The sequence below is a fragment of the Halichoerus grypus genome, chromosome 11 (assembly GCF_964656455.1).
Source record: "Halichoerus grypus chromosome 11, mHalGry1.hap1.1, whole genome shotgun sequence".
Classification (NCBI taxonomy): Eukaryota; Metazoa; Chordata; class Mammalia; order Carnivora; family Phocidae; genus Halichoerus; species Halichoerus grypus.
Genome location: NC_135722.1, coordinates 74,569,578 through 74,595,376, shown reverse-complemented (window position 1 = coordinate 74,595,376; position 25,799 = coordinate 74,569,578). Strand labels below are relative to the sequence as shown.

Below are 25,799 nucleotides of genomic sequence, written 5' to 3'. Positions count from 1 at the left end.
TCACCCAGTCACCCCATCCCTCCCACCCCACCCCCCACTCCAGCAACCCTCAGTTTGTTTCCTGAGATTAAGAATTCCTCATATCAGTGAGGTCATATGATACATGTCTTTCTCTGTTTGACTTATTTCGCTCAGCATAATACCCTCCAGTTCCATCCACGTCGTTGCGAATGGCAAGATCTCATTCCTTTTGATGGCTGCATAATATTCCATTGTATATATATACCACATCTTCTTTATCCATTCATCTGTTGATGGACATCTTGGCTCCTTCCACAGTTTGGCTATTGTGGACATTGCTGCTATAAACATCGGGATGCACGTACACTTTCGGATCCCTACTTTTGTATCTTTGGGGTAAATACCCAGTAGTGCAATTGCTGGATCATATGGTAGCTCTATTTTCAACTTTTTGAGGAACCTCCATACTGTTTTCCAGAGTGGCTGCACCAGCTTGCATTCCCACCAACAGTGTAGGAGGGTTCCCCTTTCTCCGCATCCCCGCCAACATCTGTCATTTCCTCACTTGTTAATTTTAGCCATTCTGACTGGTGTGAGGTGGTATCTCATTGAGGTTTTGATTTGGATTTCCCTGATGCCGAGCGATATTGAACACTTTTTCATGTGTCTGTTGGCCGTTTGGATGTCTTCTTTGGAAAAATGTCTGTTCATGTCTTCTGCCCATTTCTTGATTGGATTCTTTGTTCTTTTGGTGTTGAGTTTGATGAGTTCTTTATAGATTTTGGATACTAGCCCTTTATCTGATATGTCATTTGCAAATATCTTCTCCCATTCTGTCAGTTGTCTTTTGGTTTTGTTGACTGTTTCCTTTGCTTTGCAAAAGCTTTTTATCTTGATGAAGTCCCAGTAGTTCATTTTTGCCCTTGCTTCCCTTGCCTTTGGCGATGTTTCTAGGAAGAAGTTGCTGCGGCTGAGGTCGAAGAGGTTGCTGCCTGTGTTCTCCTTTAGGATTTTGATGGACTCCTGTCTCACATTGAGGTCTTTCAACCATTTGGAGTCTATTTTTGTGTGTGGTGTAAGGAAATGGTCCAGTTTCATTCTTCTGCATGTGGCTGTCCAATTTTCCCAACACCATTTGTTGAAGAGACTGTCTTTTTTCCATTGGACATTCTTTCCTGCTTTGTCAAAGATTAGTTGACCATAGAGTTGAGGGTCCATTTCTGGGCTCTCTATTCTGTTCCATTGATCTATGTGCCTGTTTTTGTGCCAGTACCATACTGTCTTGATGATGACAGCTTTGTAGTAGAGCTGGAAGTCCGGAATTGTGATGCCGCCAGCCTTGCTTTTCTTTTTCAACATTCCTCTGGCTATGTGGGGTCTTTTCTGGTTCCATACAAATTTTAGGATTATTTGTTCCATTTCTTTGAAAAAAGTGGATGGTATTTTGATGGGGATTGCATTGAATGTGTAGATTGCTCTAGGTAGCATTGACATCTTCACAATATTTGTTCTTCCAATCCATGAGCATGGAACGTTTTTCCATTTCTTTGTGTCTTCCTCAATTTCTTTCATGAGTATTTTATAGTTTTCTGAGTACAGATTCTTTGCCTCTTTGGTTAGATTTATTCCTAGGTATCTTATGGTTTTGGGTGCAATTGTAAATGGGATCGACTCCTTAATTTCTCTTTCTTCTGACTTGTTGGTGTATAGGAATGCCACTGACTTCTGTGCATTGATTTTATATCCTGCCACTTGACTGAATTCCTGTATGAGTTCTAGCAGTTTTGGGGTGGAGTCTTTGGGATTTTCCACATAAAGTATCATATGGCTTTCAAAATTCTTAAGACCTCTTTACTTTCCATTAGGTATAACTCTCTTTCATACAGTTAACAAATACCGTATATTGCAGTGTTTTCTTTAAAGTGTAGTACTTTGAGATACTTCAAACTTGAATTGAAATGAATTGTTGCCTGTCATTTTATTTCTTTAAAGCTCCAAACTAGTGGTTTTCTGCCAACTTATATCATCCAGTTTGCCCATAATTGCATTAATTTTTTTAGAGGAGGATATTGGGGAAAACAGCTTTTGTCTTTTATAGAAACATTAATTTTTTTTTTTTTTAAGGTTTCCGTGGGTGAACTACCAAGATGACAATCTCAACATTTCGATTCCAGTGTTTAGTATTCATGGCAATCATGATGATCCCACAGGGGTAATTATTGGGTTCTTACAGTTTGTTGTCACTTTAGTTTGTGGAAAGCATTCTTGTCCTTCCCAGAAATTTTTAGTCAAATTGAGTCAGAAAGTCAAGTTGACTTTGTATCATTCATATAAGCTTTTATACTGCTTTTTAGATAATTTTCTAAAATCTGGATTATAATTGGTGTGTGAGGTATGCTTTTATTTCATTAGTGCTGAGGTTAACAATAAGTAACCAGGAGTAGGAATGAATACCTAACATTTGTATAAAACTTTATAGTTTACCTGGTGTTTGTGTCTCTTATCTCAAAATCTTACCTGTAGGAAATGATTTCTCATCAAAAGTTTTAAATCTAAATTAGATCATCTTATTGCCTGTTTGATGGGGAAGCAATAATAGAGGTCCTGCACTTAAAATATCTTTTTGTTTTATCTGATCATTAATATCATAAATCATTAGTTGCCTAGTTTTTTTTTCCCCATGGCTTAAGAGGTCTGCTTAATATTACAAAGCACTTAATTCAGGGCTGGTTTTTATTAATTAATTTATTTTTCAGTGCTGGTCTTGAACTCATGCCTCTGAGATCGAGACCTGAGCTGAGATCAAGAGTGGGACATTTAAACAACTGAGGCACCCAGGTGCCCCTGGTTTTTATTTTTGGTGGCCAAGACATCATAAGTTTTTTTTTTTCTCAAGATTTTATTTATTTATTTGGGGTAGAGGGAGCACGAGTTGAGTATGAGCAGGAGGAGGGGCAGAGGGAGAAGCAGACTTCCCACTGAGCAGGGAGCCTGACGCGGGGCTTGATCCCAGGACCCCAGGATCATGACCTGAGCCAAAGACAGATGCTTAACCGACTGAGCCACCTAGGCGCCCCACATCATAAGTTTTGATGAAATGTTAACTGTGTATTTAGCACGTGGTTGCAGTTGCAGTAGGTCATTTGTAATTGAAGAAAGGTAGCAAATACTTTTGCTATTGTAATTTTGTTTTGAGAAGTCACTATCTTAATCTGTTTTAGTTAGTATATGGAATATACTTTAATAGGTAATAATGTGATATGTAGATTACTTCTTTTTAGATATACATTAATATTCTTTGAAAATATTTTGCATAGGCAGACGCACTCTGCGCCCTAGATATTTTAAGTTGTGCTGGATTTGTAAATCACTTTGGACGTTCAATGTCTGTGGAGAAGATAGACATTAGTCCAGTTTTGCTCCAAAAAGGAAGCACAAAAATTGCTCTATATGGCTTAGGTAAGATGATTTTATTTTACTGTTTATGTCAATAAATAGTTGCTTAAACAACAACTGAAATCAAATTCTGGAATTAAATTTGTTGATGTATGGAAAAAAGTGAGGCCATTCTAATTATTCCTGATGAGTGACTATAAAAAATGATAGAAGGTTTTGGTTGAAATTTTTTGTGTTTAATAAGGACCACTACCCCTTGATACTTCTTTTAATAGCAGTTTTGGTTAAAAAAAAATTCCTTTAGTTTCTGTTGTTGATTTTTTTCTTTCTTTTAGACTCAGATATAGAATCCTGAATGTTAGAATTATAGAGTAATTTGAAAAGCTGCATTTTCGTATCTTGGAAGTCTTTGAAATGTCTGAAGCTTCACTGTCCAGTACAATAACTACCAGCTTTATGTAGATACTGAGCACTTGAAATGCGGCTGGTCTGAATTGAGATACGCTGTAAATATAAAATCACAGGAGATTTCCAAGACTAAGAAAAAAATGTAAAATACCTTATTAATATATTAGCTTAAATAAATTAATTTCACCTGTTTCTTTTTACTTGGTTTAATATGGTTATTAGAAAATTTAAAATTACATATTTGGCCTGCGTTAGAGGCTCGCATTGTATTTTTGTTAGACGTTGCTAGCTCAGAGCTGTCATCTGTAATGCTCAGAATATTTGCTTTATCAACATGGCTGTCTTCAATTTATTTAGTGTCCAGTAGGTAAAAACCTATTTGCTAAGCTTGATTCCATATGAACAAAAAAATCAAAGAATATTTAATTTAGAGTGCATTCAAAGTCTGTTTGTTGAGTCTTCCTTGGATTAAGTTCAGCTTGATACTTTGTTTTATGAATGCTATAGCTTTGCTGTTTTTATTGTGTATAATTTTAAAAATTATATTCCATGTTAAATCATGGGCCCTGAGAGAAATTAGGAAAAATTTCACACTGTAGCCTTAACATAGTTTTTATATTTTTGAGTGATTTTAATATAATAGAAGCTTAGGAGACTTTATTTACTTCATTCAAGTCTCTGTGTGTATGTGTGTGTATATTTTATTTTTAAGATTTTATTTATTTATTTGCCCAACTGAGAGAGAGCACAAGCAGGGGGAGCAGGAGAGGGAGAAGCAGACACCCCGCTGAGCAGGGAACCTGACTGGGCACTCCATCCCAGGACCCTGAGGTCATGACCTGAGCCAAAGGCAGACACTTAACTGACTGAGCCACCCAGGAGCCCCTCTTTGTATATGTTTTTTAAAAGAATAATTATGATGGGTGGTTTATGTAAATACTTACCCTAGGGAACGTTTACAGTCTTTGTCCAGTTTTCATGATTTCTTTCTTTCTTTTTTTTTTAAGATTATTTATTTATTTGAGAGCGAGCGAGAGAGAGAGCACAAGTGGGGTGAGGGTCAGAGAGAGAAGCGGACTCCCCGCTGAGCAGGGAGCCCGTTGTGGGACTTGACCCCAGGACTCTGGGATCATGACCTGAGCCAAAGGCAGACGCTTAATGACTGAGCCACCCAGGCACCCTCATGATTTCTAAAAAGTAGAAAAGCATCATGGTTATCTATATTTTAGAGAGAGGGAAAATGAGATCAGAGTGTTATGTCTGATTTCACAAGTGGTAGAGCAAGAAGTGAAATATACTTTTTCAAAAGATGCTAACAGGTATTTTAATCACTGCCGTGCTAGGGATCATATCTGCAGAAAATGGGTAATCTCCTACTTTCAGACTAAGCCAGATCCCAATATGCCTCAGGCACTGCCTGGAGCATTGCTCAGGTCATCCATTTTCTCCCAAACTCTCATTTCATCCTGTTCTTTTCTCCTTAACTGGATTCCACCCCCCACCCCACATTCTCACCCCAGCCCTCTCTCTACAGTTAACAGATTCCCACATCTCACGTTTCTTCTCTACTCCCGACCTACAGGGAAACTGACTGATCCCTAAGGTTCTGTGTCCCACACGCTTCTCTCTGGCTTCTTACAGACTTTAAGGCAGAAGCAGGCTAGGGGGGTGGGGGGAAGGAATCACTTATCCCCCTTCTCCCTGCTTGCCACTTCCTTTCCTGTCTATAAACACCCTGCCCCCCTTGAGGCTAATTGGCTAAACTGCCTGCCCTTTCCCCTCAAATTTTTCACCTACCTACTTTCAGATTTTGTCAGCATTCTCAAGGCTTCAACACCTAAGTAGATCAACCTTCTAATGCCCTGGACTTCGTATGTCTTGACTTTTTTGTTTCCAGTTTATATGTTCTGCATTCCACCATCTGTTCCATTGGTCACACTCTAGAAATTCTCTTTAAGAAGCTAGACTTTTTCCAGTTCTTGGCTTCTGCATTATTGGCTTTTCTTCCAGGGCCTTCCCTAATGACTGCATAAAGTAGCAACTTGTCCCCCCACTGATATTTGCCATCTTAGCATCCTTTTTCCCTTTTATGATATTTAAAAGTGGAATTTATGTATTTAGTTGTTTTTTTGGCCTTCTCCACTAGACTAAGGTGATCCTTTGGGGTACAGGAAGAATTATTTAAAAGTCATTATATTAATAAAAAGCATAATATCCTTATTTAAAAATATATATATAAGAATAGTGATCTGATACACACATTATAAAATAGAGATGTTAAAAAGAATGAGATAAAAAAATAAATGTATTTAAGTATTCTCATCCTTTTTAACATTTCTAGTTTATAATGTGTATATTAGATCAAAAGTATGTATAATAAATAAAGGGATAGTGAAAAACAGTATTACTGGAAATTTTAATAAGAATTTAAGCATAGAAAACTTCAAATTTTCATTCCATGTTTTCCAGATTTTGAAGGTATGTATGCCTGGCATGGGAAACATTTTTTAAATTACAAGTGTCTTCTCAGCAGCTGTCATGCAAGAACCTGGAACACAATCATTTGTAAATAATGATTCCAGATTTCAAATATATCTCTAATAAGAAAATGAAATACTTAAAGAAGCACATAATTTAGAAGGAAAACATTGATTTTTAAACCAAGTAAGAAACCAGTTTTAAAATAATGTCTGTTTCAGGTTCCATTCCAGATGAAAGGCTCTATCGAATGTTCGTCAATAAAAAAGTAACAATGTTGAGACCAAAAGAAGATGAGAACTCTTGGTTTAACTTATTTGTGATTCATCAGAACAGGTAAAAGTATTCTTTGGGAAAAAAAATTTTTTTTCTAAATTTTTGAGTCAAGTACTGAGGTTCCTCAAATCTCTGTTTCCAGGCTTCCATATTTCCATAAAATGTTCCTTATTCTTTGAAACTTGTCAGTGCAGGATCATGCAAAACTTACATGTGCTTTGTGTGACTGCATTTTGAAATTGTTTCCAATAAATCGTATCTGTAAAGAATATTTATGACATATGGATAAGGCACAAGAATAACCATAAAATTGAATACTCTTAAATTCAGCAGAGAAATAGAACATTACCAGTACATTATCCCATGCACTTCCTTGACCCCATCTCTTTCTACATACCCAGAGGGAAACACTATTTTTAATTGTATTTAATCAGTCTGTTGCTTTTCTTTATCATTTAATCACATCTGTATCTTTCACGAGTATTTTATTTAGTTTTGGTTAAACTGGAACCCTGCTGTGTATTTTGTAGCTGGCTTATTATTTTCCACATTATATTACTAAGATTCATCCATTTTGATGCTTAAAAGCATAATTAATTTTCACTGATCTGTACAGTTACAGTTTTTCTTGTGTTGGTGAATGTTTGTGTTATTTCCAGAGTCTTGCTTTTTTAAACCTTTTTGTTGTGAATACTCTTACATGCATCTCCTGATGCATATATCAGGTGTTTTTCTAGAATATATTAAATATAGCTAGATCAGCTGCCTTTTGTTAGCATTTTGAAGAAGTTTGATCTATTGGTAGGGTGCAGGACTGATTGAAAGGACAGAAGACTCGATGCAGGATGTATTGTGTGGTGACTCCAGTTAAAGTGTGGAATGACGGTAGTGATGGCGGTGAAACTGATGTGGAAGGGACAAACCTGAGAAGTTACAAGGAAGAATCCAAAGGGGTTTGGGCCTGATTGTATAATTTATTACTGAACAGATTATTTATTCAGTGCAGAATACTCTGGTACTAAAGCCCACTAAGTGCCCAGTGAAAGAGAAGGCTTTACGAGGCAGCCTTATGTGCGCTCCCAAACAGTGGGTTTCAAAGGAGGAGGAGCAGGCCAGGGTTTTAGTAAGTGCGGTCTCCCTATAAGTTGGCACCACTGGGAGTTTGTTCTTCCACTCGCTTAGGGCTTCCCAGTTCTGCTACCCTTTCTACTATCCCAAAGTAGGGAAAAGTCAGAAGGAAAAATCATAAGTGACTCCAAGAACTTCAACCAGAATGAGAGGTGGAATGGCAGCATCGGGAATGGGAATGGGTAGTATGATGTTGATAATGGTTAGTTGCTGGTGATGATAACATTGATCATTTGATGAAGGTGGTGTATGCCAGGTTGCTCCAGGGTCAAGGTCCCATTTTCCATTTTGTAATTAATATTTTGGGAAAAATACTTGGAGGGTATATGAATATCCTGTTTGGCCTTAAAATTTTGCCCGCTAATTTTAGCATCCTTTGGTGGATCTCATTTCCAGCAATGAATACTGTGGTGTTGCAATTGTTGTTTTTTATTTTCCCTCATTCTTTCTGCATTTATTAATTGAAATTCTTCTATAAGGAAGATTTGTCCCTTCTCTCTCGTTTATTTGTTCATTTATTTATGTTGTTACGGACTTGAAGGATATTTATTTTATCCTTTGAGTTATAATCCAGTACTGTCAGGTTTTTTGTTGTTGTTGTTGCTCTAATTGTTCCAGTTTTGACCATTGAGAGTTCTTGTATTTTAGCCTCTTTGTCCTTTCATCATGCCCTCTTCCTTTTTATTTATTTATTTTTGATCATGTCCTTCATTTTCTGGTACCACAAGATGCTCCAGGCTCATCTTGTATTTTGTACCCTAGCCCTGGAATCAACCACTTTTCCGTGGAGCCCTGATTGCCTTTTTTGGAGAACAGTATTTAGAAACCCAGATATGGCCGATAGATGTGCTTGTTGCAGCTGGGACTCTCTCAGCCCTCAGTGATCAGAGTTAAGGAAATATGTGTATATATCCTAACCTGTGAATACACATCTGTGTTTGTTAAAAACACACAGGCAAGCATGAGTTTGTAGTTATTCTAACCCAGCCCGACAGGGTTCATTTTTTTTTCTTCTCCCTTTTTTTATGTGGGAGTTCTTTCTCTAACAGAAACCTGGATCATATTATCTATAATATATTTACTTAATTTTTTCAATTTTGGTTGACATATAAGGTAATTTCAAAATTGCTGACCTGTACCCATGAGAAACAAATTTGCCAACTAGTGTTTACATAAGTTATTTTAGTCTTTAGCCTTACTATATCTAGTTAAAACACCACTTCTGGACTTACTTAGGCCATCTCCTTTTCCCCCAGCCCCTTCAACATGATTATGCAGTTCTTTTGTAATACTGTTAGGCTCATTTGTCACCTTCTCCATTCTTACGTACTTTTTTATTGCTTTCATGGACTTTTAAAAAACAGGGTTTGTCCTAGTGAGTGACTTTTCAGGAGCCTTTTATATTTTAATATTTTACTTTATTTCCAATTTGTGTCTATACATGGGCCGGTTTCTTTCTCTGGCTGAAAAAGAAAGTAGACTCTGAAGTAGAAGAGCACCTTATCATACAAAATATTTCCATAGGGATGTTTTGGTCAACTTTTAAGTCACAAATCAGAGTCAGCCCACCAGCATAATCTTCCCTCTTCCATGAAGAGTCGGTGCTCTATGAAGGCACAGTTGTGTCATATAGTATTCAAGTTATTCTGTGTTTCTTCAGTAACTGTGATTATGTCATACCCTAGATAGACGTTTTTTACATAAAAATATCCCTAGATACACGAGCCTGCAGCTTCTCTGATTTCACTTTCAGCTCTTCCTTGCATTCCTTCTGCTCTACCATGCTCCTCTCCTTGCTGTCCTTGAACTCACTGAATACATTACCACTTCAACACCTCTGCCATCGATCTGCTGTAGGACTCTGTCCAGGACTCAGCCCTCTGCCGAGGACTTTCTTCCCTTGCATGCTTGATCCCTTGTGTGGTTCTCTGCTCATGTGTCGCCTGGCAGAGCGGCCTATCCTGACCACCCTCTGCATAGTAACATTCCCGTTCTGTGTCACTTCTCCCTTTATTTCTCTTTATAGCACTTACCACCACCTGACAGATTATGTATGAGTACACATGCACACACATGTACGTACTCCCCCACTAGCAAGGACTTTGTTCCCTGCTGTGTCTCCAGTATCTAGAAGAGGCCTGGGACACCTGGCACAGAGTAGACCTGCAGGAAATGTTCTTGAATGAATGAATATTGATTTGCCTTAAGTGAATGCTAGGTTGAAGTATTTGATCACTTTTACTTAAATTCCCAGTGATAAAGTCAGTGTTAGGGAAAACTTCCTTCTTGTCTTTCCTCACTTTGGGTTTTCACATATCTTTTAATAATGACAACTAATCTAGGTATAAAACCGGAGTTTGCAAATCTTCATACAATGTTTTATTTAATATTGAAAACTCATCTCTTATGTAAGACTGAAATTCTTAACTCCCATTCTTATCAGTAAACAAACATGTTAAAAAATGGCTGGACATCTTTAGAAATTTGTTTTTATTCTACAAAGTTTAGACTTAACTCACTTTCATTTTCTGGCCGCCCCCCCCCCCCACCTTACATATAATCAAAGCGATTTATACATTTTCACTATTGATAGAACTCGTACTGCTGCTTTTCTGATTTCACTCCCAGCTCTTCCCTGCATTCATTCTGCTCAGCCACACTGTTGATGGAGTGCATGCTTTTCTGACTTTCCCTCTGTAAAACCTTTTGCAATCTGCCTCTCAGTGTAGAATTGACCAGTTTCTCTCTTGCAGCTCCTACTTGTCTGTGTCCTGCAAGTTTGTAAACCTTTTGAGGGGAGGAATTAGGTGTTATCTTTGCACCCCTAATCCCTTGAATAGTTTCTGGCACAAATAAGAGATGTAATAAGGCTTTAATGAATGGAGAAAGAAAGATCTGTACAGCTTTGCTTGCTATGAAGTGTTTCTATATCTCTGGACATTTATATTTATTTTTTAAAATCTTGGTATAGGAGTAAACACGGAAGTACTAACTTCATTCCAGAACAATTTTTGGATGACTTCATTGATCTTGTTATCTGGGGCCATGAACATGAGTGTAAAATAGCTCCAACCAAAAATGAACAACAGCTCTTTTATGTATCACAACCTGGAAGTTCAGTGGTTACTTCTCTTTCCCCAGGAGAAGCTGTAAAGAAGTAAGTAATTGTTTTGTTTTGCAAATCAATTAAAATGAAATTCTTGCTATAATCATCCTACAGGTTCAAAGTACTGATGGTTTTTCATATGATACATTTCTTTATGAAGATTAGTTATTTGATGTAGTCTTACTATTTTCCCAGATCTTAAAGCCATTTTCAACAGGATAGCGTCCCAGTAGTGTTAATGATTTTGCTGCTCATTAGACATATTCGGGGCTAACACTTTTACCAATTAAATTTCAAGTTAGAGTGCTATGGATGATGATTACTAATTTCACAAAGTCCATTTATAAACAAATTCACCTAAAGCCATTTAATTGAGATTTTTCTGGTTATAAATGCAACATTATAGCATATCTCATTTCTTTTAATTCTTTAGGGGAATTATATGATAAAGTAGTTAACAGTGATTAAGCCCAGTTTTTATAATGGATTTCACCTTTTGAATCCACTCAGATTTTGATTGTTATGATAATAATAGGTTTAAAGAATATGGTAGGATGTAAGTTTGGCTTTTTTTCTTCAGAGTTCTGCTAATTCATTTTATGCATGTGTGTGTACGTATATACTCACGCATAATCTATATATGTGTGATAGTCTGTACCATCGATACTACTGTCATAGTCCTGGTAACATTATGTCCTGCCTACTGTCGGTCTGTCTTCCCTCACTGAAGTGTTTATTTGTTTAGGCAGGGAGGGATAAGTGGATTTTATTCTGGGGAAGAATGTTAACATTTTTTTCCGGTGATAAAACATTAAGTTGTTAAAAAATTTTTTTAAGAGTATGATTTTATAGAGAAATATTTTGTAGGAACTTAGAGATAACGATAGTTTTGGTGTGCACATTTTCCCAAGAAAATTCACAGAGTGACTAGGCTTTCATTTCCCTCCTCATTTCAGACATGTCGGTTTGCTGCGTATAAAAGGAAGGAAGATGAATATGCAGAAAATTCCTCTTCACACAGTGCGGCAGTTTTTCATGGAGGATATTGTTCTGGCTGATCATCCAGACATTTTTAACCCAGATAATCCTAAAGTAACCCAGGCCATACAGAGCTTCTGTTTGGAGAAGGTAATTCCTCTAGATAAAGGTCAATGAGATCTGCTTTAGCTGAGAGTTGATTTACATTGAATTAAATACTTCCGTAGAGTGGAAGAAGTCTTTGTACTTGTTACAGTCTCATGAAGCCCATAAGGAAGCACTGCTGTTCCATAAATGAGTTTAATTGTATCAAAGACATTTTTTTAGTCTTGGAGATGGAAGAATGTTAAAGGTAGAAGAAACTTTGTTTAATTAAGCCCCCTCCCAGTTCCATTCCTCTTCCTCGAAAACCTACACATAATCTTTTCTTTGTTTTTATTCTGATTTGATAATTTGTTCATTTTATTTATGAAAGCAGGTGGTGGCTTTGACTGGGAATGGGAGGATACTGTGGAGAATGAGGAAAGCCTTAGCATCTCTAATAATCTCTGTTAAGCATCCCTTTCACCCTGAAAGGTACCCCATATGAAATCTTTAAATGTGTCTGCTATGCGCCTTGTAGCTTCCGCATAAGCACCATACCTCACCTTCCATGCGGATTTGCCACCCCTGAACTTCTGAGAAATTCTAGAGCTGCTGCTGAAGTTGCGCAAATGCACTTGATAATATGTAAATTGACAGCTTAATACCATTAATTGCTTGTAATTCTTACAATTATCACTGATATTCATCGATCGCTCATATATTCTGGGCACTGTTGATAGCATTTTGCATTTAATCCACTCAACAGTGCTGTAGGTAGGTAGAGCCTGTCATCTGCATTTTATGGAAAGAATAACCGAACCTTAGATGAAATCACTCACCCAGTGTCACGGCCTTCCTGGCAACATGTAACTCACATAGCTGAAAAGTTGAAGAGTATGCTGGTTTCAAGAGGACTAGACCCAAAAACTCATATTAAGACTGCAGTTTCTGTGTTTAGCCCCCATGACACCCACTCTGTAGGTAGTTGTCTGAAGCTTCACCCTGAGGACAGTATGTCCACCGGGTGGCCCCCAGACTCACAAAGTCCTTAGAGCAGAAAGAACCTGTTTTCCCAGTCATTCCAGATCAACTCCTAGCACTGCTTTCTGTTAGACTGAGGTCATGTGTGTGTCCCTGGGAGGTGGAAAATGGATTGATTGGTCAGGCCTATGTCAGGTCTCTCAGCCTTGACACAACTGACATTTTAGACTGGGTAATCCTTTGTTGTGGGAGGTTGCATTGTAGGAGTTCAACAATGTCCTCTCTGACCTCTACCCACTAGAGTAGTGTCCTTCCCCCAAGTCATGACAATATTTTTATTTTGAGATTAAAGAAATGCTTGAAAATGCTGAACGAGAACGTCTGGGAAATTCTCGACAGCCAGAGAAGCCTCTTATACGACTGCGAGTAAGTCCTATGTAGATAAATTAAACTTTATTGATTTTCAGAGGGTAGTACTACACAGTTTACATAATTTTTTAAAAAAAATTAGTAAGAAGAGTATATACAGTAATAAAAGCAATCACCATCTGGCACCAGAAATAATAAAGCTGTCAGGATTTGATTTAATCATAGTTTGATTCTGATAAATTTGATTTTTTTTTATTTTTTTCATTTTCTGAATAGTCTGTTTTCTATTTAATAGGTTGGCCAAGTCTGACTCCATCTTTTACTCTCTCTCTCCCCTCACTCCCTGTGACCTCCTGCAGCTCTCTACTCTCACACTCTCCCCTCATCTGTTCAGTGAGGCCCCCCAATGAGATGGCACCCCCATATCTGCTCACCAGCACTCCTGATTTCACTTACCCTCTTCTGCTTGTTCTTTTCTTTGTTCTCCACAACACATCCTCTTAACCTACTATATGCAATGTATTTATTTTGGTTATCGTGTGTCCTCAACTACAAAACTGTAAGCTCCATGAGAGCATGGAACTTTGTGAATTTTGTTAACTAATGTATCCAGAGATCTCAGAACAGTTCTGGCAAATAGCAAGTGCTTGAGAAATATGTGGAAAGAATTAAGTATTTTAGAGTATTAAAAAATTTAAAGAAATTGAAGTGCTTCCTATGCCTGGAAACCTACTTATTTGTTTCCATCATCATATAAAAAAAGTAACAGGTCTCTCTTTTTTTTTTTTTTTTGTCCCTCTGCCTTTTCCTTCAGTTAGTTCTGCACCTGTCTTTTATTTTCTTCCAAACCCCTCGAAATACATAGCCCTTCCTACTCATTTAACATTCTGTTCCTCAGTCCACTATAAACAAGGCTCAGGTAGAAAAGATGTTCAGTTGTCAAAGTGAGTAGCTTGTTTTCATCTGGCTGAATCACTCTTTGGCTTTCTTATCTTCGACTTATGTTTGACCCGTCCTCTCTCTTAGCCCTCTTTTCAGCCTAGGCATATGGCTTTAAGGACCACCTATAGAGTGATGATGCCCACATCTCTACCTCCAGCTTAGACCTCCTTGTTGAGGTCCAAGAGCCACCCCCACCCCCACGCCCCAAAGCCTGGTACTCAAGGAATAATCAAAACAGCACTGACATCACCTGGGAAACAATTACTGCTTTTATTTATTTATTTATTTACTTATAGAGAGGGAGGGGGAGAGAGAGTGAGAGGGAGAAGCAGAGGGCAAGGGAGAATCCCAAGCAGACTCCATGCCTAGCGGTCAGCCCAATGAGGGACTCGATCTCACAACCCTGAGATTGTGACTGGAGCCAGAATCACAAGTCAGAAGCTTAACTGACTGAGCCACCCAGGCGCCCCTCATGTGGGAAATTTTTTAAAATGCAAAATCTCAGGCCCTATATCAGACCCACTGAATTGCATTTTAACAAGATCCCTAAGAGATTTGTATGCACATTAAAATTTGAGAAACTCTGGGATATATACTGTGAAGATAAAGGGTATAGTTGAGAGCCAGAATGCCTGGGTTACTATATGACCTTGAACAGTTGGATCTTTTGTCCCTTGGTTTGTACCTCGTAGATTTACAAGATCAAAATGAATTAAATATTACCTGTTGCACAGTAAGTAATCTGGTCCTTTCTGTCTATCCCATTGTCATTGCTGAAGTTGAACCCTGATTTTCTCTTATCTGGCCTATAAATGCAGCTTCCTTCCTGACTCTGCCTTCAGTTTCTCCCTCCCCCCCCACCTCTAGCCTCTTCACACTAATGCCAAAGTCATCTTTGTAAAAAGACTTTGTAAAACACAATCTTGCATGTCTTTCCTGTTGAAAATGACTTAATGATCCCCTAGTGCTAATAGGAACAAGTCTTGCATGGCATTCAAGGGTTTACATGACCTGGTCAAAACTGACCTCTTTGGCTTCTACCTCCTTTTTCTGCGAGAACCTACTAAGTTCCAGCTATATTAGACTAAAAGTTACTGTTTCTGGGTCCAGTGGAGTTTATTTCACTCTTTTGTACCTTCGCCCATGCTGATCCTGCTGTGTGGAATGTGCTTCTCTCCTTCCATAGCATCTTCTTCAACATCCACTTAAAGCTTTCCCCTTTTCCAAGAGCCTGTCTTGACCTCCCTTCAGAATCAGTGCTTCTACCTTTGTGCCCTCGGTCTGCTTTGTATGTACTTGTTAAGTACCATTCCCATTCTGCTTGTACTTATTTATTTACATGTTTGTCCTCCCAGTCAGCTTGTGAATTTCTTGACAGCCAAGATTATACTTCTTTATGGCTGTATCCCTGGCCCTTAGCAGAATGCCTAGCACATTGTGGACTCCTCAGTAAAGTTTGCTTAGTGAACGAGTTTTGTGACTCTTGGGAGCAGAAAATTTTACAAATCAACCTAAGCTGGAGTATCATTGATAAAATGTATAGAAGAGTTTTGGGGAGACCCAATAACCTGAGCATTTAGCATTTTCTGTTTTATAACATGGTTGCTGTAGAGATGTAATACATAGTTGCTTTGGGAGAACCACATAGTTCTCTTTATCTGGGCAAAAGATCCCATGTTTCTCATCCATGTCCGCCTAATACCATTAGAACCAAGTACAGTTAAATAGAAAATTGACATTCCTTTTGCTAAACACAGTGAATTATTAAATCATTCATGAAACAAAAGAGTAGGTATTTTCATTAGTAATAGTCCAAAAGTACATTGTATCAAGTAGGGGGCTCTCACTAATTTTATGATTCAGTAAACAAATACTTTTTGAGTACATTTTGTTCTGCATGCTGGGGGACACAGTGATGATAAAACAGAGGAGGTTTTGAATTTATGGGGCTTATGGGAGGTGGAGGTGTGAGGAGAGACATAAAAAATAGGTAGCAGCAAAATGCCAGCCAGTGCTAAGTGTGATGAATAGTGTAAACTGGGTGGAGGTTAGGGGAATTTGGATAGGCCAGTGATGCGGTACGATGCTGGTTCCCAGAGTCTGTTTTTAGAACAGCTAGTTTAGGGAAATGATTATTATCTCTTGGGAAAAAAAAAATGTAGTATGCATTTCTCTTTGGAAAGGTCTCTGTATGACTATAAATTTCTTAACTTAGAAAGAGCCTGCCTTGAGAGGGACTGTGACTTCTAAATAGATACTGTGCTTTGAAGGTAATCATTTCTCAAAGCTAACACATTGGTTTCTTTTCCTGCATGGCTTTTCCAGCATTTCTTTGTTAGTGTGAAAGTATACCCCTAAGATGATAGACCAATTAACTAATGCATCTAGGGCTGGCATTTTATTTTAGGAGAGAATTTTCTTTCTGTTTTGAAAGTTTAAGTATTTATGTTTAGAAATCTCACCTCCTTTCCTGGTGGTACTCCCAGTGCCTAGGCTTTTATCTTAATGTTATCATAGGGGGATGTAAACATTCAGACCTTGTGGGAATTCTTGATGTATCTTGGGTCCATCGTGCAAAATGTCTCGTGTAAACTCATAAACCTTTGAAGCTTTGTTTTCTCAACAGAATAAAAGGTCTAACACCATCATGATCTTTAACATGAATTGTAGAACATATATTAGCTTTAAAGTATTGAGCATAAGCATAAATAATGAAATTGGTAAACTATTCTAGGCCTTAATAGCTTATTTTGTATTTCCAGGTGGACTATAGTGGAGGTTTTGAGCCTTTCAGTGTTCTTCGCTTTAGCCAGAAATTTGTGGATCGGGTAGCTAATCCAAAAGATGTTATCCATTTTTTCAGACATAAAGAACAAAAGAAAAACACGGGTAAGCTAGTTATTTTCACAAATTAAAAAATGCTTTTTATAGGGTTTAAAAAAATCAGTCTTTAGTAAAAGAAATAGAAAATGATGAAAATATTTTTATATGATGATTTCTAGTATCTTAAGCTGGCAGTTGGAATAATTAAATCGCATGTCTTCTAAAAATTAGCAATCATTTTAAACCTGTGGATAACAGTAAAGAAAGGGAAGGCTTTCTCTGGAGATGTAATTTTTAAAAACAGTGCTGCTGAGTAACAGTGCACACGGACTTTAAAGATTTATTGCTCAAAATATATATTATTGACTATACATTATTAGTGTTCAGAGAATATACTCAAATTTTGCATCAAATATTTCAACTTTCGAGTATAGAGGGTTTAGGAAGACTGCAGTCTTTTGGAATAAGAAGTATCTCATAGTTTGTTGTTTCTCATGATCAGATAATTAATTCCTAATTAAATTTCATAAAAACTAATTGCCCTTATTTTAAGTGCATTTATAAAAATAGGCCATCCAGCTGAAATAATGCTTTTTATAAGAAATGTTGATCATATTAAATATAGAGCCTTTTCTTAAAGCTATTAAGTCAGAGAATTTTTATAGAAAAATACGGCCCTTGTTTTATAGGTAAAGCTACTTAGGTTTTTTTTATTAATAAGCTTCGATTTTCAGTGTCAAATTGTGACCAAATTCTGTGTGCTGTTAACTCAACCTGAAACATTCGTTCAGATATTTAAATGGAACTCATAAAATACTCTTTTAGGAAAAAATCCTTATCAGATAATTATTTTCTTATGCTATGAACTTTAATTACTCATTGATAGTGGTTTACTTTGATTGTCCATCCTTATCAATCCCTTGAGATTTTATGGGTGTAGTGTTCATAATAATACAGAATATAGAACTGGTACGTTATTACTTGAGTTTCATACATAGTCAGTTTTGTTCTAATGATTCCTTTTTGGTTTAAACATAAATTGCTAAGTGGAAACAATAACCCTTTTGCGTGTTTTATTGAAAGCATTTTTTGTTATTTTGGTCAGCTCTACTTCTCAAGTACCTGTGTGACATTGTACAATTTACGTAAGCTCTCTATTTGATCTTCTTGCCTGTGAAATCAGGATAATGACTGAGCCTGCCTCATAGAGTCCTGGTGAGGATTAGATGATACAATGTGTGTAAATAGTCTAAACATAGTATCTGGCATCGTAAAATGTAGTGATCGTACTTAGGAAGTTGTATTAATTCTACTGTCTTGAGATTTGAAAAAGATTTCCGTTCACTTGTCTTCAACACTTTGCAAGAAACACACTGAACGTTGTGCTTCTTAACCCTCCAGGCCATGGCACATAGTTTTCCCTCTGCCTCAAGTAGTTTTTTCTTTTTCCTGTTTTGCTTAGTGAATCTTATTCATTCGGCAAGTCTTGATTCAAATGATAGCTGCATTTGATACCTGCACATTATTTTCAACCTTCCCTGAGAAGAATTAGGTTATTTCTTCTATGTGTGTCATACTCTCTGTTTTTACCTCTCGTAGCATTTCCCACCTTTATTGTAATCATTTGCTCTTACAGGCAGGGATCCTGTCTTTTCACCATTGTGTTTTCATGGCCAGGTCCAACATCCACTAGACAGTTAATATTTGTTTTCCTGACAAAGATTATCAGCAGAGTAGGTCCTGGACCCTCGGCTTCTTGGCTTCCTACCGTGTACTCATTGTATTCTTTACCTGCTATGTGTGAGACAGTTCTCCTGCTTAGGAATGCAGCAAAAGTGCTGTAAGCATACATCCCATTTGTCTCACAGAATATTAAAAAGGGCTGAGATTTAATTAAATGAATAATTTCTACAGTTTCATCAAGGACATTCTTAAGTGAAACTGGCTTTCTTTGTTTTGCTTTGAGCTGTGCGGATGTGGTGGTGAGTGTTGTACAGTTCCAAGCCATTGCCTTGACTTATAATAAGGAACCAGCGATTGTACCGACAATTGCTTTTGTATCATCAGGGCAAATGGCAGTGTAGCGGAACAGGTAAATAGCATCTTGGTGTCGTTACGAAAGTTTTGGCCCTGAGCATTCCCTGAAATGGTCTTGGAGAACAGAGGTCTGAAGATCACCCTTTGAGAGTAGCTATAGGAGCCAAGACTTGGAGATAGGAAAAGAAATACACATTTTGAGGAAAAGACTGCGGCTGTTAGCAATAATGCCATGTTTTTCCTCAAAATTTGCCACGTTGAGCAAGCTGATCATTAATCAAGTTTGGCCATACCTCCTGTACTGAACCAAACCTGCCATGAGTTGGGGCACTTTTACACTGTCACAGAAAATACTATTTTTCCACGGACTTCTTTTTTCCAGGAGAAGAGATCAACTTTGGGAAGCTCATCACAAAACCTTCAGAAGGAACAACCCTAAGAGTAGAAGACCTTGTAAAACAGTATTTTCAGACTGCAGAGAAGGTAATTTCTTAGTTACAGCCTACATGTTGAAGCATGGCTCTCTGAGGATAACCGACTTTAATTTGGGATATGTACAATTGATATTTCAAACAAAAGGGATCCTCACAATGTTTCCATGAACTAAGTGGGACAGCAATTAATTATATTCACTTCTGATTACTCTTCATCAAGAAAAATCAGTGCTTAATTAATGGTGTTATTATTGTGACTATTATTGTTACTGTTGTTTTGCTCTTCCTTTTTATCTCTACTGCATGGTTTTTTTTTAAAGATTTTATTTATTTGAGAGAGAGAGAATGAGAGAGAGAGAGACAGAGAGAGAACATGAGAGGGGGGAGGGTCAGAGGGAGAAGCAGACTCCCCGCTGAGCAGGAAGCCTGATGTGGGACTCGATCCCGGGACTCCAGGATCATGACCTGAGCTGAAGGCAGTCGCTTAACCAACTGAGCCACCAAGACGCCCTCTACTGCATGTTTCTGAATCCAGGATTTACCTCTCTTGCATCTAGATGTAATTTCAGAACTACTTTATTAAGACAGACACAGGATGGTGAGGCTACTTTCATTGTCATGAGTTTGTGCCACTTTAAGATCTGGTTCTATTAATTGCCTATTACTGCTGAAACAAATTTCCACATAAAACTTAATAATTGAAAATAACGCACATTTGTTATCTTACAGTTCTGTAGGTCAGAAATCTGACACCAGTCTCACTGGCCTAAAATTGAGGTGTTAGCAGGGTTGTGTTCCTTTCTGGAGACTCTAGGGGAAAATCCATTTCCTTATCTTTTCCAGTTTCTAGAGGTGTCCACATTTCTTGGCTGATAGCCTCCTCCTTCCACCTCCAAAGCCAGCAGTATTACATTTCTCTGGCCATTTTCACCCAGTCTGATCTCCCTCCAGCTCCCTCCTTTGGCCTCCCTCTTCCACTTTTAAGGATGCTCATGATTACACTGGGCCCATCTGCACAGTCCCTGGTAATCTCCTGATTGCACAGCCAGCTGATTAGCAACCTTAATTCCATCTCTAACCAGCCGTAGTTTTCCTTTGTCATGTAACATGTTCACAGCCCAGAGATTAGGATGTGGACATCTTTAGGGGGCTGTTACTCTGCCCACTACACTGGTTAACCTAATCTCTTAATCATCAGCTACCATTTCGGGACTCTACATCACAACTACTCAGTCCTCTGCATTCCCACCTGTCTTAAATACTACTCCCATTTCTTATTTTTACTTGACTTTTTCTGGCTCATAAAATTTATTAGTAGGCTTACTTACTGTCCATTGTTTTGTTTTGTTTTGTTTTCCCTTCAGCAACTAGATAACTTTTTTGTCTTTTCCCCCTGGTAACATTATACTCTAATTTTCCTTGCTTATATAGAATTATTTGGTAAGGAATAGATACTGATTTCTGCATCCAGTGATTTGTACCTCTTTTACAGAATGTGCAGCTCTCACTTCTAACAGAAAGGGGAATGGGTGAAGCAGTACAAGAATTTGTGGACAAGGAAGAAAAAGACGCCATAGAGGAATTAGTGAAATACCAGTTGGAAAAAACACAGCGATTTCTTAAACAGCGTCATATTGATGGCCTAGAAGATAAAATCGATGAAGAGGTAACCAGTTTGGGGTGGAGAAGCTAGTTAGACACTCTCTCCTTAAGAGTAGCTTTGACTTTTCTTTCTATTAAACCACTGTTTAACTTCTTTGATTTGTTTAGTTTCCTCATCTATAAAATTGAGTTCGTAAAATGAGGATTAAAGTAGAAGAGGTCTGGAACAGAATCTTAAACATGATTGAAATCCATTAAATGTTAGCTTTGTTCTCCATAGATAGGATCTTCTCTTGAAAATGCTTTAAGATGAACCTTACAGGATGAAAACTTCTGTTCTTTTCAATTTTTTAGTTAGTTTTGTTTGAAATTTTGAATTTCATCTAGAAATTCAAATTCATCTCTAAGCATAAAAGCAGTGGAAGGATCAGAGAAGCTCTTTAGGTTTGACTGCGTAGAAATTGTAAATGTTTGCATGTCAGATTATCAAAAACCAAAATGTATTGACATGGAGAACATACTTGTATGTGGGCAGAAGAAAGGTTGATACTCATAATATTAAAATACCTTAGTAAATGTTAAGAAAAGTAGTAAACATTTCAGTAGAAATAATGAACAAAGACATGAATAAGTGGTTCACAAAAGAAAAACAAATGGTAATAAGCATATGAAAATGGTGTTCAAAGGAACTCAAATGTATTTTTTGTCAGAGTGACAGCAATTTGAGAAAAGTAGTATGCTGCTATTGGGAGTATCAAGTTTGAGCTGCTGCATTGAAAGGCAGATTGTCAGTGTTTATCAAGAGGCTTAAGATTTCTCCTTTAACTCAGCCCTTTCCCAAGACAACAGTGAGGTGGAAATTTGTGTATGGAGTAATTTATCTAAGTGTTGTCTGCAGTGGGAAAATTTGGAAAATGTTTTGATGAAGTAAATGTTGACACATATACACTAGATATTGTGCAGCTATTAAAAATAACACTTTTGAAGAACGTGGAGAAATATTTTCAATGTTACGTGGGGAAAGAACGCCATAGATTTAAAACTGTATACACTATGATTCCAGTGATTTTTATTTTATATGTGAGTGTGTGTGTACGTGCAAAGAATGAAAAAAAATATTCCAAACATTATTGTATTCAGGTAATGGGATTATAGGGGATCATTTTCTGTATCTAGATTCCCTCTGAGCAGAACAAAACATTATTTTTAAAACTCAATCCCTTTGATTTTGATTTTAGTGCTTTTAATTAGTCAACATGGTTCTCTTACAACCTTATGATGTCAGTATGCAACTAGTAATATTCCATGCCAAGTACACTGGGTATATGGGGTTCGTAAATTTTTGGCAGGGATGCATTTCTCCATTAAGTACCAGAAATAAAACGTGATCATCCCACTCAAATGTAAATATAAAACTATGAAACTCCTAGGAGATAACATAGGAGAAAGAACTCTTAAAACTTAGCAATAAGCGGCGCCTGGGTGGCTCATTTGGTTAAGCGTCCGGTTCTTGGTTTCTGCTCGAACCCTGCGTCACTCTCCGTGCTCAGCACAGAGTCTGCTTGTCCCTCTCCCTCTGCTCCTCCTTCCTCTCTCTATCTCTCTCTCAAATAAATAAAATCTTTAAAAAACAAAACAAAACAAGATTCAGCAATAAAAAACAGGCAACCTGATGTAAAAACAGACCAAAGACCTTAATAGATATTTCACCAAAGATTTACAAATGGCAGGTAAGCATATGAAAACATGCTCTATATTATGTCATCAGGGAATCCAGATTAACAATGAAATATGCCACTATGAACCTATCAGAACGGCCAAAATCTGGAATACTGACACAACACCAAATGCTGGTGAGGATGTGGACAACAGGAAAGCTCACGCATTGCTGGTGGAAATGCAAAATGGTACAGTCACTTTGGAAGGCAGTTTGGCAGTTTCCCAAACAACTTAATATACTCTTACCATATGATTCAGCAGTTGTGCTCCTTGGTTGTCTACCTAAAGATGTTGAAAAGCTTATGTTCACATAAAAACCTGCACACAGGTTTATATAGCAGGTTTATTCATAATTGCCAAAACTTGAAAGCAACCAAGATGTCCTTCGGTAGGTGAATGGGTAAGTAAATTGTGAAACATCCAGACAAGGGAATATTATTTAGGCCAAGAAGAAAGGAACTGTCAGTCCGTGAAGAGTCATGGAGGAAACTTAAATGCATATTACTAAGTGAAAAAAACCAATCTGAAAAAGACTGTATGATTTCAACTATACAACATTCTGGAAAAAAGCAAAACTATAGAGACAGTAAGAAGATCAGAGGTTGTAGGGGTTTAGTGAGGAGCAAGGAAAGGGATGAATAGGTGCACAGAGGATTTTTAGGGCAGTGAAACTGCTCTGTATGATACTATAATTTAGGTGGATACATGTCATTATACCTTTTTCCAGACTCCTAGCTCACCAAGAGTGAACAAAATATAAACTAGACTTTGGGGGCACCTGGCTGGCCCCATCACTGGAGCATGCAACTCTTGATCTCGGGGTTGTAAGTTTGAACCCCATGGTAGGTGTAGAGATTACTTAAAAATAAAATCTTAAAAACAACAACAGTAGACTTGAACTTTGGGTGATTATGATGTGGCAATGTAGGTTCATCAGTTATAACAAATGTACCAATTCTGCTGGAGGGAGGTTGATAATAGGGGAGTCTATGTATGTATGGGGCTGAGGGGCATATGAAATCTCAGTACCTCCTTCTCAGTTTTTTTGTGAACCTAAAACTACTCTTAAATTAAAAAAAAAAAACACAGATAAACACAAAAGCAAATAACTTCAGCATCCCCACCTGGAGAGTTGTCGGGACTCCTGAGAGGGTGCATAAGGGATGGGGGGATGTAGCTAAGAGCCTGGACTCTGGACCAAACCACCTGTGTTCAAAATCAAAACCCTTACTACCTGTGTAACTACCAGTGAGTTTCTTAATCTCTCTCCACCTCTGTTTCCTCATCTGTAAAATGGGGGATAATAATAGAAACTCCTTCAAGATTGTTGTGAGGATCCAAAGAATACATGTGAAGTCCCAGAACACCGGCAGCACATGGTACCTAGTCAGTATTTTTACTCTGACTCATTTCTGCAAATGACTTAGCACTTTTGGAATGGTATATACCACCTAGAGCACTATTACATACTATGCCATTTTAAAAAATAATTTTTATCCCTTCTACCAAATCATAACAAACATACTGTCATTTCTTTTAGCTTAAACAACAACAAAAAAAGCCCTCTTCACTTCCATTTCCCTTTAGCTACTACTCATCTTCTTTGTTTCTCTTTTATAGCAGAATTGCTTCAGAGTTTTCTATATTTGCTGCCCTGATTTTTCTCCCTCACTTTTCCCTTACACCCATCATCTGGGGGTTTTGATCCATCATTCCAGTGAAGGTGCTCACATTGAAGTCACCAGTGACCACCATTGCTAAATCCACTGTCAGTTCATCTTAAATCTTCCTTGAACTCTTCTTGAAATCTTTTTCTCTTTGGCTTTAGGACCCCACCCTCTTCTGCTTTTCTTCCTGGCTCATGGTGCATATTCTCAGTTTTTCTTGTTTATTGCATCTCTCCTGTCTCTTAAATTGGGAGTCCCCAGAACTCACTCCTTGGAGCTCTTCTTCAGCTACATATTCCCTTTGTAATCTCATCCAGCTGCCTGGATTTAAATTCTGTCTGTTTTGTGGTGATTTTCAAGTCTAGTCCAGAGCTCTCTCAGCTCAAGATTTCTGCAGTCAGCGGCCTGCTAGACATTTCTACTTGGATGTTTAATGGACACCTCAAACTACTAACATTCCCAGTCTGAATTGCTGATTTTCAGCCTTTGCTCTGTGTGGTGGTTCTCTTTATGTCACCTGGATCCTAACTGTCTAGAAGTCCTTGGCATTACTTCAGAATATATATAGAATCTGACTGCTTCTCTAGTCTTCATCACTACCAGAGGTCCATCGCATTGCCATTTCTCACTTAGAGTATTCTAATAGCCTCCAAACGCATCTCTCTTTTTCTGCCTGTACCCCTCCTCCACCCCCCCATTCTGTCCTCAGTTCAGCTGTCAGTGATACTAACATATTTCAGATCAAGTCACTCCTGCCTTAAAAAAAGAGTCCTTACAGTTTTTTTTACAAGGCCCTATTCAGTCTAGCTTTTTGTTACTTTCTTACCCTCATATCATCTTGAGCCACAGCAACCTCCTTGCTATTTCTTAAACATACCATGCATTCTGCCCCAGTACCTTTTTAAAAAGATTTTATTTATTTATTTATTTATTTATTTATTTATAGCAAGGGAGGGCCAAAAGGAGAAAAAGAGAAGGAAAAAGAATCTCAAGCAGACTCTGAGCTGAGCATGGAGCCCAGCGTGGGGCTCGATCTCACCACCCTGAGCTGAAACCAAGAGTCGGACACTTAACCAGCTCAGCCACTCAGGCACCCCTCTCCCAGTGCCTTTATGTACACTTTTTCCTTTGATTAGAATGTTCTCTCCTTGTTACCCAAGATTGATTCCCTTTGCTCATAAATTACCTTCTCATTGCGGCCTTGCATGATCATTCCATTCAGATGTGACCTCTCGTCAGTATTCCTCACCCTCTTCCTGCTTTATTTCTCTCTGTATACTTACTGTCTTTTGCAAAGCGTTCACGGGTTCAGATATTTGAACATTGAACAACTCAAGACTCCACTGAGCATACTCATTTAAGGTTTTTATTTAAAGGCAAAAGATATGGTGCATCAAGGAAAAGAGTATG

At 37.8% G+C, this 25,799-nt stretch overlaps 1 protein-coding gene across 5 annotated transcripts in view; it reads left to right on the top strand.

Annotated features, from left to right (window-relative positions):
- Nucleotides 1–25,799, top strand: part of MRE11 (MRE11 double strand break repair nuclease) — a 78,076-nt gene that overhangs the window by 14,812 nt on the left and 37,465 nt on the right. For all 5 annotated transcript variants that reach the window (XR_013442522.1, XR_013442520.1, XR_013442521.1 and 2 more), the window contains 9 exons: nt 2,086–2,173; nt 3,279–3,420; nt 6,465–6,579; nt 10,619–10,804; nt 11,710–11,881; nt 13,142–13,222; nt 16,870–16,996; nt 19,350–19,450; nt 20,894–21,067. Coding sequence is in view for 1 of the 5 variants with exons in the window: in XM_036074992.2 (XP_035930885.2) it covers nt 2,086–2,173; nt 3,279–3,420; nt 6,465–6,579; nt 10,619–10,804; nt 11,710–11,881; nt 13,142–13,222; nt 16,870–16,996; nt 19,350–19,450; nt 20,894–21,067 (1,186 nt within the window). In the remaining 4 variants the exon portion in view is untranslated. The remainder of the gene's footprint in view (nt 1–2,085; nt 2,174–3,278; nt 3,421–6,464; nt 6,580–10,618; nt 10,805–11,709; nt 11,882–13,141; nt 13,223–16,869; nt 16,997–19,349; nt 19,451–20,893; nt 21,068–25,799) is intronic.